Genomic DNA, 18,468 nt, shown 5'->3' with positions numbered 1-18,468 from the left:
CGGCATGTGGGCATGACAAGCGTATTGAGATGCTTAGCCAAGCAAACCAATAGAATTTCTGGCTGCTGCTAGACTGTGACAAAGACTGGCTCTAATAGGCCAATATTTATATCAAAAATATCCCTTGGGGGCAGATACCAAGAGGTTGAAAGGATTAAGCGTTATGGAATCGGTTTTCCAGGACAGGAACAATGGAGTGAAACTGAGTTGAAAAGTGGGGGCAATAGACGAGCATTTCCCAGACAAGAGGGGATTAACACACAGGATCACCGATGCATTGTAGCCTCCATGTCCAGTTATTTGTCCCGGGTCTCCTCTTACCTCCTCTAGACGTGTCATGATCCAATCTAGCTGGGGCTCTGGGAAACTCCTGGTGCTAGCTTATATGCAGAGATTTACTTCAGTGTCATGGCATCCACAGCTGGGTCATAGAAGGGTAGGGTTGCCATAAGTCAGGACCTCCAAACCGGGACAAATGTAGGACAGCATTTTCAAATGTAGGACACATTTTTCTAAAAATGGAGGACATGCAAAAAAAATTGATGATTTTTTAAAAATGTTAATATAAATGCATGTTTCTTAGGCATGATCAAAATACACTTTAAAAATACACTTAATAAAAATAAATATTGCAAAAATACACTTTAAAAATACATTTAATAAAAATAAATATTGCAAAAATACACTTTAAAAATACATTTAATAAAAATAAATATTGCAAAAATACACTTTAAAAACAGCACACTTAACCAAAATAAATACTGTAAATGGGCACCCACCTCCTCCTCTTCCTCCTCCTCCTCCTCCTTGGTGCCAAAAAAGGGCAAAGGAAATGGCCCTTTCTGGCTGCAGCCTGGCCCAACAGAGGAGGAGCTCCTCCTCCTGAGCCTGGCTGGCCAATGGGGGCAGACTGGGGCTGGAACAGCCCCGCCCCCTGCCAGCCCTCACAGGCTCCGGCCTGGAGAAGGGGCGGGCTGTTCAGCCCTGGCCTCAGGAGGAGGAAGTCCTCCTCATTAGCCCTGCGTGCGGCCCTGCAGAAGCCTCGTCTTGAAGGGAGGGTAGGGCAAGACAAAGAGCCCTTTCCCCTCCCTCTGGCCCAGAGTCCTCCTCCGCTCCACCACCTCCTCCTTTTCTGAGGCTCTGCCTCCTTAAGGGGCCAGCTCCTATTTTAGGCCGGCGCGCGGCCAGGGCCAGGGTCACGAAGGAGTAGGAGGCGGCAGAGGAGGAGGTGGGTGGCCAGCCAGCCACGCGCGGCCCTGAAAGGCAAGGGGGACATGCGGGGGAGGAGGAGGTTGGAGAAGGAGGTGGAGGCGGCTGGCTGGCTGGCTGGCCGGCCGCATGGGTGGCCGCGGCCAGAGGGAGCGCGCAGGGGGCGGAGGAGAAGGAGGAGGCAGAGGAGGAGGAGGTGGACGCAGAAGTGGGTAGCCGGGCGGCTGCATGAGCAGCCACGGTCATAAAGGCGCGTGCAAGGGCGGAGGTGGCCCAGGCAGGGCAGTCTCGGTTTTGGCACAAAACCGGACCGTGACCGTGCCAGCACCCCCAAAAACGTGATTGCCCCGCCTGCAGCTGGGTTATGGCATCCCTATAGAAGGGTCACCCAGCCTATATGTTTTATTGCATTTTTGATATATAAGAATATTAGGGGTAAATCAGGGACCCATAGGGTAGTAACACCACCTTCTATCCAGCTTTATAGCCACCTTCTACCTAGAACCAAGTAGTCTAGGTTAAATGTTCTTTACCACCTCTCTCAATGGAAAAGGAACAATCCCATCATTTCATGATGATCTGGAACAGTCCCTTTAGTTAAGATTTCTGTTTTAATTTCCAATATGGTGTGTATTCATGTGTGTTTGAATGACACACTGTGGTTAGTATTTAATGCAGGGGTAGGCAACCTGCGGCCCGCGGGCCGGATGCGGCCCGGCAAGGCCTTGGGACCGGCCCCAGCCTGGTCCTGCCGCCGATTGCCACTGGAGCCTTTGGCCTCTCGCGTGAGGGCGTGGCCTATCAGGAGGAGGCGGGCAAGGGGGGCAAGCGGCGGGCAAGGGGGGCAATTGTCTATAGAAGCCTCCGAAACATGCATTTATATTAACATTTTTAAAAAAAATCAGCATTTTTTTGCGTGTCCTCCATTATTATCTTTTTAAAAAGTGTCCTCCATTTGAAAATTTTGTCCTACATTTGTCCCAGTTTATTTATTTAATCAATTTTTAAAAAAATTATTTAATTATTTATTTTTTGGCTTCGACCCCCCAGTTGTCTGAGGGACAGCAACCCGGCCCCCGGCTCAAAAAGGTTGCCTACCCCTGATTTAATGCATAACACTTAATCTCATCACCGGGGGCTGTCCCTAAATCTTAGATTTTGGCCTGGAAACCTCATGATCCTAAACTAGTAAGCCTGCTGAGATGTGGAAGCTACAGTTGAGAAAATAAGATGTTTAATCTTGGATGTCTGAAGTGGTACATTTTTAATGGTTTATTCTGTATATTATTGCATTAGATGCAGCTGTATAGTCACTACTTTTTAACTTTGTCTTTCAATTAATTAATTATTAAAAAGATCTAGATGCTCTTTGCCAAAACAGTAATATTCAGAAAAGCCATACTCCTATGGGATGTAAATCAGACTGAAGAACTGCAAGGAGGGGGGGGGGAGAGAAAATTATTAGTCAATAAAAGCAGAATATAATAATTACATTCTAATTGAGTGATACCATGCAAAGCTTAAATGACTCTAAAATTATGAGGACAAATAGTTGTGCTTCTTCCTTTCTATAGTTTGCAACCTCGTGCAGTTTGGACAGGAGCTTTGAATTATAAGCCCATAAAGCCAGTCTTGAATTGCAATAGTTTCACTTGCACTTGCTGTATAAATGTACTTGAAAATAAATATTTTCTGGGCAAGGCTAACATTTTGGATAGAAAACATGAGGCCATGTTTCTGTGATCTCAGAGGATGCAGCTAAAACCATTTACATTTCCTACCGTGTTCTTTTGTGCATTTGCAGAAAGCATGCTGCCACTCTTCCTGCTGTCACCATCTGAAGTCTTCCATTTTTGAATCATGTCATTCCTTCCTTGAAATGCATTTTCTAAGTGGTGTGAAATTAATTCTGATTTTCATTTCTTGTAGAAACGTTGACTCCTAACACTCTAATTTGTCTGAGCAGTATTTTAACCTGTCACACCAGCTGCTGAGGGTTTTTGAGAATCTGACTTTTAGAAAAAGAGAGGCAACATTATTTAAATTCTGGCAATGTTTTCATACTGCATATGGTATTTTCATCTTCAGTATGCAACTAAACGCATTAGTATGTGTGCTTAATGAACTAAATAATGTGAGTTCTTCCATATGTCTAGTCTAGAGACAGAGTCATTTTAACATTACCAAAATATAGAGTCGCAAGGATTGGACATGAACTAAAAATATGCGGCTCCTATTATAATATGCCACAATTTGCTTCACAGTTAAATCTACATTTTACTTTTCTAACATGACTGATGTGGCCCATGATTTCACTACAGCTTGATATTCCAGTTCATCCATGAGCTGACACCCTCACACGGGTTCAGGCACCTTGGGTTTAGCCTACAATTCCCATTCGCCCTACTCCAGCATCTCTGATGGTAAAAGATTGTAAGAATTGTACCGTATATAGTCAACTATAAGTCAACCTCATCTATAAATCAAGGTCAGTTTTTGGGGCCAAAATTCTGGATTTTGCCATGACCTGTGGATAGGTCAAGGGTAAAACGTAGAGGCTCCTTCAGTGTGTGTATGTGTGTGTATGGCAAGAGAGACTCTCATGGAGGGTTTTTGCTTCATCGTTTCAGGATTCATTTCAACCAGACACACAGGCAGGAGATGGACTCTTAAACAAGCAGCAATATCAGTCAGTCACCCAGGACTCTTTTTGCTTGTGTCCAGAAAAAAAGAAATTCTTCTGCCCACTGCACGGGGAAATCTGAAAGAGCTGCTATCACATTACCATAGTGACCCGTAAATAAATCGACCTGGGAATTTGGGGTCAGTTTTTAGGCATAAATTTTTATATTTATAGACGAGTAGTTATTTTTAAAAACACTTTTATTGGATTTTTTTAAAGTATGATTACAAGAAAAGGAACAAAAAGAAGGAAGAAATGAGGAAGAAGGGAAGTACATGGTACATGAGCGTGGACTGGGCAGATACAGTAAAACAAGCTGACCATATTTCCAAATAAAGAGGACCCTTTCTTGACAAATAGATGAGCAAAGGTTTCCCATTCATGTCATTGATATGGTCAGTTGACTAATCAATAAAACTTATTGTTGTTCCCACCCATGTCCTAATCAGCTGTTGTATTCTCCTCTTCTTCACTGCAAAGATTGGAAGGATGAGCTTGTTCTGTCAACAATAATTGTGTCCACAGATAATTCATTGTTGCCCTTTGGGGGAGTCAAAAGATATCATTCAATGGTACAGGAGTCAAACACTATCTAATATAGTGGTTCCCAAACTTTGATTCTCCAGCTGTTTTGGACTTCAGCACCCAGAAGCCCCGCCAACTTGGCTAACAATCGAGAATTCTGGGAGATGAAGTGAAACACATCTGGAAGACCAAAGTTTGGGAATCACTGATCTAATAAGTGATAGTGATAGCTATATATGGAATCAAAGTTTTCTGTTTGTAAACTACATACAGAACCGTTTATAGCAGGGTGTTTTGACATGTTGATATATCCTCTCTTGTGGAAGACAAGAGAGGATATTGTATCCCTAACTTCTACTTTTTAAAGAAATAGTGATAAATCATAGAAATAGAAATAGTGCTAAACCAAAACTGAGGGCATTAGTCAAACAATCCAGAGTAGCAAGCATTGGTGCTGAAACTGTTTTACGTTTAGCAACAGCATTAGAAAAAACTTTTAATGCTCATGTACCTGTTATTAGCTGGCCTTGCCTTTTCTATGCTGTTTGTTTGTTTGTTTGTTTGTTTGTTTGCTTGTATTACTGGAAGAAATCCTATATTGTAAATGTATTGCAAGACTGACCATTTTGTTCAAGAAAAGTACTCAGTTTTCAATTTGGAGGGTAGGTCAGAAGCAGTAAAATTTAATTAAGTGATAATGCTTTTATTAATTTCCTCTACAGCGCACATAAAAGTGTCATTTTAATAATTTCTTAGAATGAGATTTGCTGCAGCAAGGGACAAACTAGAAATGATAGCTGCAGACTTAGGTTTGTCACCAAATCCCTAAATTGGTGGTTTGGGGAAACGTTTCAGAATGCAAAACAGACAAGGGGAAAAGCCAATAACTTTTCTATTTCCCTTGCCCTGCTTTTCCCCCATGTGTTGCAAACACAGTGTTTTTAATGTTCTCAACTTCCACTTCAATGGAGTTTTGTAATTGGAAGTAATGCCTCCTCCACTCCAAAAGCATCCCTCCATGTGGGGGAAGAATGGATAGAAGGAAAAATTGGTGGCTTGGAGTTTTCTGCTTGCTGCACCTGCTCAGTGCACTCTCTGCCTAAAATTTCTCTTCCCTCCCCCAAATCTGTAGGGAATAAACAGGATTCAGGTCTATCTGTGAACAGTGTCTCTGCTCATCATCCCATTCTGGAGACCTAGATAGGAAAAGCAGCATAAAATGGTGGGACTTTTAATATCAGGCCAGTGCTCAATTTGAAAAGATGTTGTCCCAGTATCTGTTTATTTACTCCTACCTATCCTTTTCCTACTCAAGACAGGCTCTTTGCACCTTGGAAAAAGGAAAATGAAAGGGGCAGGTGGGAGTCTGCAGGATTTGGGCAATGAAGCCTGACTTACTGCATGAAAGCAATGGTATTTTTGTCCCAATTCTGCTTGCAAATGTTCATGGATGGATGGTTATCTATGCAAGTCTTCATCTTTAGTGTTCACAACATTTCTAGGTGGAAAATAAATCAGTTCTGACAGAGAAGCCCTACTAAGAAATTACTGTGTTCATATCCTACTCGCAGGCTTCCTACAGCCCTTTGGCTTCATCTAGCACACCACTTCATGTTCCTAACTCCTTGCTTAAAAATTGGAACAGAAACAAGAACAGAACAAAGCCCTATTTTATTTTCTAGTCAAATGTATTTTCATTATCTTTGCTTAGTGGTATTCCTCAAGTGCTCTGAAGTATCATTCATCTGCCTTTTAGTGGTAGGATCATTTGCCATTATTTCCACTGCAGTTCCATACCCTCCAACCTTTTGCAGATGAAAACTGGGACATTTGTAGCCAAGCAACATCAGAGTGTGGTCAAAATGGCAGAAGTTATTAATGAGAGAACGCAGAAGCTAGGAGAGGTGCTTGTAGTTTGCTTTTGCCTGAGCCAGCTGTAAACTGTGCCCCCTGCTCAACATTCCTCTGAGTTAAGTGATGGCAAACTACTTCTGTGGCTTTGCAGCAGTAGACATAAACTGGGAACAAAGCAGGAAAATGGGAAGGAAAGAAACAGGGGCATTTTAAAAGCAGCTAAAAACGGGGAGAGCAGAGGATTAATCAGAACTGTTCCTGCCATATTGTGACTGTTGGAGGCTATGAAGGTTCTTATACTGTAATGTGTATTTGTGTATAAGTCAGAAAGTTTCAAACATCTGGTTGTAAGACTGAGCAAATTAAGTTCTTATAAAGAAAAGGTATAGTATACATATATCTTCATCTTTTATTGAACTACTATAGTGGTATGCAGTACTATTGAGCTACTATAGTGGTATGGTAAAAACTGAGAGTTTGCATATTGCATTACCCAATATGCTCTTGGCCAGATTGAGTTGTGTTAAGTAAGCATTGACAGTGTTCACTGATCCCTCACACCCTCAATTTATTTGGCAAGCTTTTCAGTATCAAGAAGTATTTTCCATTAACAAGGCAGTTGTCATGATAAATAATTGCAGTGGCTGACTGCAACCTGCTTGGATTTCATTTCTAGCATCCACAGCAACATTTTTATTGCTTTGAAGTTCTTCTTGGGAGCATTGTGAATCAAATTTGAGATGATCAATAACTGAGTGCTACTATATACTCTGTATTAGTTATTTAGCAAGCAAATAATAAAATAATCCTTGGAAATTCTCCGACAACTTGGCTAAATTATATATTAAGTATATTTATCACTCAAAACATATTCTAAAAGATGTGCAACAAACAAAATAAAACTGTATTGGAACTTGACAGCAGGATACAGAAGCTAACCAGAGATAATTAGATATCGACTGGAAGCAGAAGTAATGGAAGCATTTCTTTTAAGGAGGAATAAAGTGGATTTGTTTTTCTTGGTTTTGGTGATTTCACAGAAAAAATGATAGTTCAGTTCTATTCTCTTTGCTTTGCTTTGTGAAGAAAATCCTTTTGGAAATCGGGTTGGCTTTGTTTTTTTTTTACTCAGTTGCTTATTTTCAAAAATGTTTACTTACACAAACAAGTAATTTACACAAACAGGTAATTTCTTTCCATATTAAATCTCTTCCTCCAAGCTGTTTTTTCCCCCACAATGAGAATACATAAACATTCCAGATGTTTCTTTTAAATGCTTATGTTTCAAGTTTTCAGAAGCCATTGGCCATGAAACCTTGCTGCAATTTTGCTTCTTTGCTCTGAATCACAGACAGATCTGTGCTATTTTAAGTACATGTTTCGTTCCTCATCACAGACAGACATTTAAGGTCCTATGCTCACTGAGGAATAGTTTGTGTTTTGATTTGGGGTTTTTTTTTGGCCTTCATGGGTTATAACCCCTCTCTTCTGTATGGAAGTGTGAGGTGCCTTGTCATTGCATCATGCTGACTTGTCAGTCCCCTTTCTATGCCTTTCCATCAAACATGACTAGGTCAGAAGAACATTATGTTGACTTCACAGGTGCTGGAGAAATCTGTGCTGTGAAAATATTGCTTATTTACAGAGGTCAGTTGTAGTCACCAGATCCATACACCTGCCATGTCCTCTATATTTCCCCAGTAAGGCGGGGAGGGGGACATGTCTTTAGGCAGCAATGCTTTGTTAACCCTGCATAGTTTACCTGTGCATACATGATTAAAATATGCCTCATTCAAATCAAATCCAGCCACATGCAATTCGGAGGAATTTAGTTTTGTGGAGGGAGGGTAATCAAAAACTCCATAAATTTCCCTGAAAAAGAATTCACAGTTTTCCCCAGAGTGTCTTTGAGGATGCACATTATCAAATGTGTGGTCATCTGTCCAATTCTCATGGCTGCTTATTATTATTATTATTATTATTATTATTATTATTATTATTATTTTCCGCCTCTCCCAGATGGATCGAGGTGGGATTTCAGTCCGTTAAAACCCATACATCAATAAAAATAATACAATTAATCTTAAAGCTGTGTATTTTTGACAGAGGCAGGGCAAAGCGATGCGAATTTGTGCAGGAAAGTGAAGACAATTAAGCATCAATGCGAATGTGCAGAAATCTACAGCAATTTGCATAATATACTAACATATAGACTAGCCCTTTCTTTTAGAATAACTTTCTGAAATCTTTGCAATCTGTTGGGTAAAAGTCGCTCAATAACCTTTGATCTGTGTTATATTGCTACTTCCCACCAAACGATTGACACTTTTCCCTGTTGCATATTGCCCAGAGTTTAGCAGGCTTTGTTCTAAAATGGGAATTCTTCAATGGAGATCTGGTCTTCTAATGCATATAGTAGTCTCTAAGGGAGATTAGAAGCAGGTTTTATCTTGAATGTATTCAGCTGAAAATTCTTGACATCTAATCGATCTTGTTCACAGATGCTGTGTCTGAGAGGAACTGGAAACATAAGATATCACAAAAGAACCCTTTATAGCACACTGGTGCCATCTGATGGTAAGCTTTCTTGTTGGTTATGATTCTCACAGCAGGCAAATCCATTGGTGTGAGTCCAGTGAGATTGTTCTCCTTATAAAACTGTTTTTGTCACAAGCATCCCCCCCCCCACCTCTCAAAAACGGCCTGTTCAGAAAGCTTGGAAATCCTTTAGGGCAAGGTTTAAAGCTGTATAAAAAGCAGCAGAGGGGAAAGGAAGAAAATCCACTTATGGTAGTGTAACATCAACTTGCTGTTTCTCAGTACCTGCATAAGAAGGCTCTATTTTTATTCTGAACAATTAGAATGGTGTGCCTTTCTGATTGGCCTAATAAATGTACAACAACAAAAACAAAGACAGCAACAACAGTCACATTATGGACTTTGACATTTGTCCTTCCAACCCTGGCAGTTGGAAGCCTATTCATTTTTTGTGGCTCTTCAGTGCTTCTGGAGCCTTAGTATTTTCTGCTATCAGTATAATGTAAATGCTATAACATTTCTGCTATTAGTACAATATAAATATGTACAATAGGCCCTTGTTATCTGTTAGGTTTGGTTCCAGGACCCCCGTGGATAACAAAATCCGTGGATGCTCAAGTCCATTAAATATAATGGCACAGCAAAATGGTGTCCCTTATATAAAATGGAAAATCAAAGTTTGCTATTTTGAATTTATACTTTTTTGGAATATTTTCAAGTCATGGATGCTTGAATCTCTGGATAAAAAATCCATGGATAAGGAGAGCCAACTCTAATGAGTGGTTTGAATGTTTGATTAAGACTCTGGGAAACTAGGGTTCAAAGACCTGTTCAGCCATGGAAACATACTGGGTGATTGTCAGCAAGTCACACTTTGTTAGTGTAACAAGAAGGAAATGGCAAATCTCCACTGAAAAAACAACCTACAATAGGACTGTCATAGGTGGGGATCAGCTGGAAGGCATTTAAAGCAACAAATTATATTAATTTGTTGCTTTAAGTGCTTTCCAGCTGAACCTCACCTATGATAGCCCTGCTCTAATATCTATACCCTTTGGGCGTGATATTTTGGCATTGCATTGTGGAGGCCTCTGAACAAGTGTATGTGGGGCACATGTGAGACAAGGATGTGTGTATATCCTGGAGACTTGATACCTGGCAATTTCTGATTCCTGAAATGCTGGAGTCCATAGCACCTTAGGCCAACATAGGCCAAATCCAGCACGAATTGTGGCTGGAGTGAAATACAGCAGCATTTCCCTCCCTGAACTCTATACAGTCTGTGTATTATAGAAATTATAAATAAATGTATAAATTTGATCATAAGTATACTTAAATGTATTTTTTTTTCTTTCCCCCTCCCCAGAGGTGACAGTAAATTATAAACATGGACTGCCAGTGATAACCCTTACATTACCCTCAAGGAAGGAACGCTGCCAGTTTACTATTAAGCCAATGCGAATGACTGTGGGAGATTTCTTACAGGATATAAAGAGAGAGGATAATGCAATTGAAAAGGTAGAAGTCTTCACAGCAGGTACTAGTGCTGCTCTTGTCTTCAGAGTAAAGGTTGTTCGAATCCCAACTCATTAAATGCTATTACTGTGGTTTGGTTTGGTTTGGTTTGGTTTGACCTGTGCATCAGACTTCATCAGGATTTATCAGTTCTGGACACTAGCCAGGATCTACATCCCCCAAAGGAGATCCTCCCACACCACTATCTCACAGCTCTTGGTCCCAACTGCTGCTATTTATCCCTGGCGTTTTTTTTTTCACTCACTGACTCACTCTGCTACAGAGAAACAAGCAGTGGTAGCAAAGAAAGGGTGCAAGCAGAACTTGGAAAAGTGTAAGTTTTGGACCACAGTTCCCAGAATCCCCCAACCACCATAACTACTGGCTGAAGCTGGAAGTTGTAAGCTAAAAATGTAGCATTTTCCAAGCTTTGCATAGCACTAAGGGATACTTAAGGGGAACCCCAGAACCAAGAGCTGCCACAGGCAATAATACTTGAGAAAATACAGGTACCTTCAATGAGAGTGATAGCTCTACAGAGGGCCTCTGATGCTGCTTTTCACACAGTGACTCGCTGCATCAATGTTCAGCACTCTGCTTTCTGGTACCTAGGAACTACTTTGGTGTGGCTGCCTGTGGAGATCACTTTAAATCGGGAAGTGAAGGATTGTCTTCTCCCATACAATCTACCATGTACATACAATCTACCATGTACATTCAAGTCCTCTGTGAAATGATTGCTCCAACTAGCCACGATTAGACTGTCAACAATTTCCGAAAGGACTTTTTCATTTGCTGCCCCCAGGCTGTGGAATGACCTGCCAGAAGAGATAAAATTGCTGAAAATGCTGACAGCATTTAAAACAACATTAAAGACACATCTCTTCCTGCAGGCCTACCCAGTCAATTTTAAATCATGACTTTTTTATTGGTATATTTTAAAGAATATATTAGATGAGTATATCTTAGCAGTTTTATAGTATTGTATTTTAACTGTTGGTTTTATGTATTTTCTTTTTTTAAGTCTGTTTTGTATTTTAACATGTCGTACCCCACTTCGAGCCTTGAGGAGAGATGGGAAAGAAATAAAATTTATTTATATTACTATTATTACTATTACTATTATTATTATTGAGCTCCCACCTCAAACATATGTCTGATGATACAGAATCTCAGCAATGGATTTCTTAAAGGTTTTAACCAGAGCCTGTGAACTCCACAAAATAGTTTTGAGACTACAAGCTATTCTCCTCGTGCTAGAAAGGACAAGAGTATGCCAATATCTACATCAACAGTTTATATGGAAGGGATTAGCTGCCTTCAGATGTGATCATTATTGACACACTTGCAAGATTTGCTTCATTTTCTATTATGTACTTTTTATAAGCTGCAACATCTGTTTCTTGGCAGTTATGCACCTGTAGTATTAAATGGAAAATTCTCTCACAGAACATAGTTGTGGTTAAGATCTACTGGTGAGGTTTGATATCATTATTCTTCTATTGTCTTTTAAGCTTTAGGCCAGAGGAGTTTAATACTGCAACAAGTGCAAAAGGGAGTCTACATGGTACTTTCAACTAATTTTTTTTTAACAAATCCTGATTTTTCCTTTCACAGACATAACTTTTATGTTTATTAGAGTATAGAATCATACCCAAATCGTATTTGCATTAACACTTTTCAACATTTTATGCTAGTGCAATTTTGTGTGTCTGTGAATGCTTTGTCATTGATTAAAACAAACAGCATGGATAAATAGAAAATTTCATTATATAAATGTTTAATTATTTTCCCTCTTTTAAAATATGCTGTGCCATATTTGCATCCCCAATAGAGTGGTAGAAAAGAGAAAGCTGCTGTACTTGGTTTGCAGCTTCAATAATCAGAAACCCAGCATGAGTCCAGATGACTAGCTTCCAATAAGGAAATGCCAGTATTGGTTTGCCTGCAGCACATTTAGTTTGTGTGACAGATAAACAGAGGAACAAGCCAGATTCCAAACAGATCAGTAAATGTTTTATTACAGGCTCTTTCAAGCTAGTGTACAGCAACATTAGTATATTCACATTGGAACACTTGGAGAGTGACCAAAATTTACTGGTAAATAGCATGCTTTGCAAGACAAAAGGTGCTCCAGTTAAAAAATACAAGTGAAGGGAAGGATTTCTACCATTTCCTGACTTAGAGGAGTTAAAATTAGGTTAGATGGACAAAAAGTCTGACCTAGTTTAAAGCAACATCCTAATACTTAGCCAAAGAATGTCTCTATTACCAGCCATTTTCAACTCTAAGGCAAATATATCATGAAGTTTTACTAACAAGATTTGTTCAGGGGAGATTTGCCATTGCCAACCCCTGAGGAATTGTGGGAGCTGAAGTCCAAAACATTTGCAGGACCAAAGTTTGGGAATCACTTGGCTAAATGATCAATCACATGGTTAGCTCCTAACAGAAACAATAGATTCACACAGAAAGACTAAAAGTTACATTGAAGGCTTCAGTAATGAGCTGAATATTTAGATAGTTGCAATAGCAATAGCACGTATATTTCTGTACCTCTTTATAATGTTAAGCACTCTCTAAGCGGTTTACAATGTATTAGCCAATTGCTCCCAACAAGTTGGGTATTCATTTTACCAACCTACAAAAGGATGGAAGGCTGAGTCAACCTGGAGCCCTGAACTCACAATGTTTTGACTGCAGTACCTACATTTAACCACTGCGCCACCAGAGCTCCTTAATCAATTGGATTCATGAACAGCCATGTTTTCGTGATAATCATTCCAATGAAAATTGGGTGTGAGCATACACTCATACATGCACAGCCAGGGCTGCCACTGGTTCTGGGAGGGAAAACTGTCATTGACGTGAAGATGATATCTCAAGTCTCATAGAGGAGACAACTAGACATGAGGCTGTCATACAGATAACAGTACTTCAACACAACACTTTTTGAATTACTGTTCTAGTGGCCATGCCAGCTATGGAATTCTGGGAGTCATAGTCAAAAAATATATTTTCTCAGCTCTACAAAGCCAGTAGATGTTGGTGTAGTAAACATTACCTATGTTTAATTTGTCTGTAATTAGTAGACTTTATTGTCTGTGATACTTCAGATAAAATCAGTATCACATTTTATTGCTTCTATTTAAATATTTGTTTTCTCCTGCAGACAACAGTGTGATTTCAAATTCATCACTGATGGAAGTTCTGTTGATGAATGACTTCAAACTTGTCATTAATGGTACAGAATATAGTGTACACCCTCCACTGAAAGGTACAAAATACCATGGTCTTTCCAAAATGGTCTGGAGACTTATGACTGCCAATCATTAGATCAGTTTATAGTTAATTTGTTTATAAATTGACACAATCAGGTGTCTACACAGAGGTTGACACCACTGAATTCATTAAAATTTACTTTTAAATTATTGTATCAGGCTGCAGCCTTAAATATCCAAACAGTGAACATTGATTTTTCTTTTATTTGAATCTTCTCATAAACTATTAAACTTTAGAACTAATGCTAGTGCTTAGAATTGCGATTATGAACATCATCAGTGACAGTATATCTTGCATGTCTGCATAACTTATGAGCCTCCTATTGCTCTGCTTGGTTATGTCTATGAAGAGATATATCCTATACATAAAGAAATAGTTCAGAATCTATTGTTTGCTTGCTCAGGTTTTGGTTACTAGAAAGTGAGGGAGCCATGTTGTCTTCACTCTAAAGGCATCATTTTGTAAAATTTGGCTGAAATCCCTTTGGTGATAAATGCATGCAAATATCTGGGATTGCATAGGTACATGTCTTGGATTGAATGCTGTACCTGGATATTTTTATTAGCCCCTTGTGCATTATAAACAACCTCCTCCCAAGGCAGCTGTCAAACACCATGGGATGTTGCTACAGCCATTTAGTGGACAAAAGGGAGGGTGGACATGAGATGACCAAGCAACGGGACTTGTGTCCTGCCCCAGCTACAGTTTTCCAGCCAGAGGAATAAAAACAAGCTGAAAGCATCTTATTCTTACAATGCTTAATTTTGATGGCTAATGTTTAAACTTGTTTTATATGGATGTGCTGTTTCTTCATATTAGATTTTATTAAATAAAAGCCAGAGGGAGCTTACTTCTTTCTTATCCAAAAAAGCTTAACCTTGACTTCTGTCCTCTAAGATTAATGGTAGCAACTGAAATGTACGTGGGTGTTTGCATAACCTTACTCAGTTTGCATTCATCTTCACTCTCTTGGGGAGTTCAATAGTGACAGAAGAGAAAGCATGAGAAGTGCCTGAGTAGCCAAGAATCCCAAAACCTGCGTAGATATATAGTGACTTATATTTCATTCTTATTTCAGATAAAATAAGCACAGAACATGCTACAGAGATTGATGATATCAAGTCTCTGGTTCACAGATTATTTGCAGCACTTCATTTAGAAGACCATCAAACAAGGAGAGAGAGGGAACTAATGCAAAAAATGGAACTTCTGAAAGAAGAACTCTTACCTCTAGAACAGGTCTGGAAAAATAATTCTCATTCAGTTCCACATTGTGGTGATGACAGCAGACAGAGTATTTAACCTCTTGTGTTGAGATATTAAATGTGTCTTTGATAGATGAGGTCTGGAGACCTTGACATTCTCCTACAACATTGGTCAGAAAATTGAGCTAGAATGTATAAAAGACTTAAAATCTCTGAAAACAGGGTGTTCATGTGTGAAGAACACTGACTTTATTATTTAATGTTTCTCCACTCTCCTTCAGGAAATTATTTCAGTGTAGTTGGGCACACTCAAAATGCCTCTTGGAAGGGCAGATTGCTGACTACGCTTCTGAATGGCAGAAGAGTGCAGTTGCACATCACAATCTCTTAAGGCGTATAATTTCGGTTTTCTGTTCTTAGATGAAAGCTGGAATTACTGCAGATGTTGATGCCAAGACTTCTCGTCTTCTGTGGATTGGTTTGGCCTTAATGTCGACTCAGGGTGGAGCCTTGGCATGGCTTACCTGGTGGGTGTATTCATGGGATATCATGGAGCCTGTAACATACTTTATCACCTATGGAAGTGCTATGGCATTCTATGCTTACTTTGTATTGACTAAGCAGGTGAGTTCTGTTGTGATAATTTCTATGCTTAACATCAAAACTCAGCCAGAATATAATTTGAGAGGCTTTTAAAAACTATCCTAGTAATTAGATTGCAAGGTGGTCCTAATTTTACTAATATCTATTCGCAACCTGTAGTTTTATGGGTAGTGTTCAATGGATAGATATAATGCCTCTAAGTGTCTTCAGTCCTATACCTCCTGACATTTGCCATATCTACCATCAAGCAAGAGGTGTCCACCTAACTATCATGCATCTTGTTCAATTTATGGCTTGGTCAATGCTTTTCTGTGACTACCTCACACCTGGAGGCATCTTGGGACTTAGAACTGTTCCATCTCTTAAAAATAAAATACATTACAGTAGAGTCTCAATTATCTGACAGAAACGGGCGGGCTGATAGTTGGATAGCCGAAAATGTTGGATAATCCGGAGGGTCCAAGAAAAGCCTTGAAATCACTATGAATTGCAAACATATTGAAGTTTTATTGCAGTAACAGTAAAAGTAACATTGCAGTAACGTTATAGGAATAACATTGTAATGTATAAACAGTCCTCTAAAAATGTAAAGAAATCACTGATCAACATTGTGATGTACAATATGTACTGTATAAACAGTTCAGTCCTCTGAAAATGTAAAGAAATCACTGAGCAGCGACGTTGGATAATCCAAGGTTGGATAATCAAGACTCTACTGTATTTGAAACAGTCATTGCAGAGACTTCATGTGAAAATAATGTTAAGCATAATCCCATGTAGTAAGCAAGACATTACCATGTTTTGAAAATTACTTGGCTTTCTACCAGGCAAAGACTTTTTTTCCAGGCAGCCTTTTTTACATATAAGATGGTCTCATTTTGGTGCCTTGCTCTGCCTTGTATTTTTAATTTATTGGTTTTTATGTTAGGTTTTAATCAAGATCTGGTTTCTAATTGTGTATTTTAGAATTAAGTTAGGTGCTTTTTTTTATGAATAGCCAAAGTATAACCTTAGTAAATTGTATTCAGGACATGTTAATATGCAAATCATGGTGGTTAATTCTACTTAAAGAAACCACTACCCTTTTAGAAGTGTTATGAAGTTTTTTCTATTAGAGGTGATACTATTGAAATGTACATAATCTCTTTTATATAGTGAATTGTATGTTTGTTTCACTCATTTTATTTCTTTTAAAAATGTAAAATTTAAATTTATTTTCTTCATATTTACTAATAACTATAGCTGTATTTTAAAAAATGTGCATGTTACAAGTAATCTTTTAGTCTCAGAGTACTTTTCTTTTTCTTTCTTTTCCTTTCCTATTCAGGACTATGTTTACCCAGATGTTCGGGACAGGCAGTTCCTCTACTACTTTCACCAGAAGTCTAAGAAATCCAAATTCAATATGGAGCAGTATAATAAATTAAAAGATGATCTTGCAGAGGTAGTTTTCAAAACTTTCAGTCAAGGTGTTTGCAGCCAGGGTTGATTGAGAAGTTTTGGCTGAGCTAAACTCATCCCTTCCCTTCATAAGAAAATGCAATGCACAGTAAACAGTTTTGACCAACTGAGTATGTATGGTTCTTTTGAAAATAGTTTTATGCATAATTGCTGCCTTTTGACAGGAAAGGAAAGAAATCATCTTATGTTGCAGGAATTGATAGTTTCCCTTCCCATCTGCTATACCAGCTGTGGTTAGCATCAAGGGAATGAGAATTGAAAAACTGCCTAGCTCCAATGTAAACAAGGCTTCTTTGCCCTGCTATGTGCAGAAACTAACAGAATCTACCTAGTAGGATTTAAAGAAAATTAATACTGTTTAAGTCAAGATCCCACTCAAACCCTCCCACTCATTGAGGATTATTTGAATTGCAAACATCTTTGCTAACTCTCAAGTGTAGTTTTGCCACAGCATATTGCCAAAAGGGAAAATCAAATCATATAAGCAGGCTGCCCTGTGGACACCCTCCACCCTGTAACTGGTGAGTAATTTTCATAGTCACCAAGTACAGGGAAGAAAACCTTTGAGAAGTGTTGAGTCTAGGTTTACACAGTTATGACTCTGCTGCCAGTGGCAGCTGTCAATAGCTTTATCGGCTAGAAAAGGAAATGAAGCATCCAATGTGGCACATTCATTTTTCTATATGGCTGCCAAGCATCCAATGTAGATTCAGCTCAACACAATTACAGAGTCAGTAGGTTTCCTTACTATCCTCAGCACATCATTATCTGTTGGTGGTGTGCCTGAAAATCTCCTCCTGTGCTTTTTCACTCCCTGTTGCTACCCTTCTTTCCAATTTTAGACAGAGCTGAAAACATATCATTACTAGCCATGGGCCCACTCACAGATCATTCCTGTAAGCTCCCTTAAGGCAAGGTTATTTTCTCTTCAGAAAAACCAACTTGTCTCAAGTGTTTTGGGCTGTGGGTAATTATCCACAGGTGAGAATCCAGCAAGATTCACTAAACAAAGGAACAAGAACCTCATACGTTGATTTTCTCTTTCCCACTGAGACAAACTTCTTTCATGGTCTTCATGCAGACAGTTGTAACCTTAGTGCACTGAGTGCCAAATGTTTTCTGTCAGAAGCACCTGTGTCCATGAAAACACAGCAGGCTGTTACAAAGTTGACAGGATCCAAACACTACAGGCTCACTAACTTTAATTTTCTGTCATATCAACAGGTGGAAGAATCCTTGAAACGGCTGAAGAATCCCTTAAAATTGCATCTCCCAATCCAAGAAATAGATGACAAACATTAATTTTTATAGATCTGTAAATGTAATAGCTTTGTTAAATTGCCTCAAAAGATCAGAGAAACTGGATACTTCGAACAGATGTAGGTTGGTGGCTTTTCAGTGATAGAGGGGGGAAATCTATCACAAAAATTGTGGACTTAAACCTATTTCTGATAACTGGGATTCTTTTTCATGTTTTACAAGTAAATCTGAACTTTCCATGTATATATTTTTCCCCTTAGGAACACTGTTGAAAAAAAAAGGAACAAATAGCCAATTTTTAAGTTTGAAGCCATTATTAATGAACAAAGAAAC

General features: G+C 39.0%; 1 protein-coding gene across 3 annotated transcripts in view; it reads left to right on the top strand.

Annotated features, from left to right (window-relative positions):
- Positions 1-18,467, top strand: part of MCUB (mitochondrial calcium uniporter dominant negative subunit beta) — a 71,146-nt gene extending 52,679 nt beyond the window's left edge. The window contains exons 2-9 of one of the 3 annotated variants that reach the window (XM_089525978.1): positions 3,840-4,032; positions 8,773-8,848; positions 10,176-10,346; positions 13,497-13,601; positions 14,685-14,845; positions 15,232-15,435; positions 16,742-16,858; positions 18,100-18,467. In XM_089525978.1, the coding sequence (XP_089382104.1) occupies positions 8,773-8,848; positions 10,176-10,346; positions 13,497-13,601; positions 14,685-14,845; positions 15,232-15,435; positions 16,742-16,858; positions 18,100-18,177 (912 nt within the window). In that variant the 5' untranslated portion in view covers positions 3,840-4,032 and the 3' untranslated portion in view covers positions 18,178-18,467. The remainder of the gene's footprint in view (positions 1-3,839; positions 4,033-8,772; positions 8,849-10,175; positions 10,347-13,496; positions 13,602-14,684; positions 14,846-15,231; positions 15,436-16,741; positions 16,859-18,099) is intronic. The other 2 variants (XM_089525976.1, XM_089525975.1) reach the window with 2 other exon arrangements.
- Position 18,468: the final 1 nt, after the last annotated feature.

Source organism: Sceloporus occidentalis, unplaced genomic scaffold, assembly GCF_023333645.1.
Source record: "Sceloporus occidentalis isolate IW3139 unplaced genomic scaffold, rSceOcc1.0.p SCAF_5, whole genome shotgun sequence".
NCBI lineage: Eukaryota > Metazoa > Chordata > Lepidosauria > Squamata > Phrynosomatidae > Sceloporus > Sceloporus occidentalis.
The sequence above is the reverse complement of the archived record's forward strand: the minus strand, read 5'-3'. Positions and strand labels throughout refer to the sequence as shown.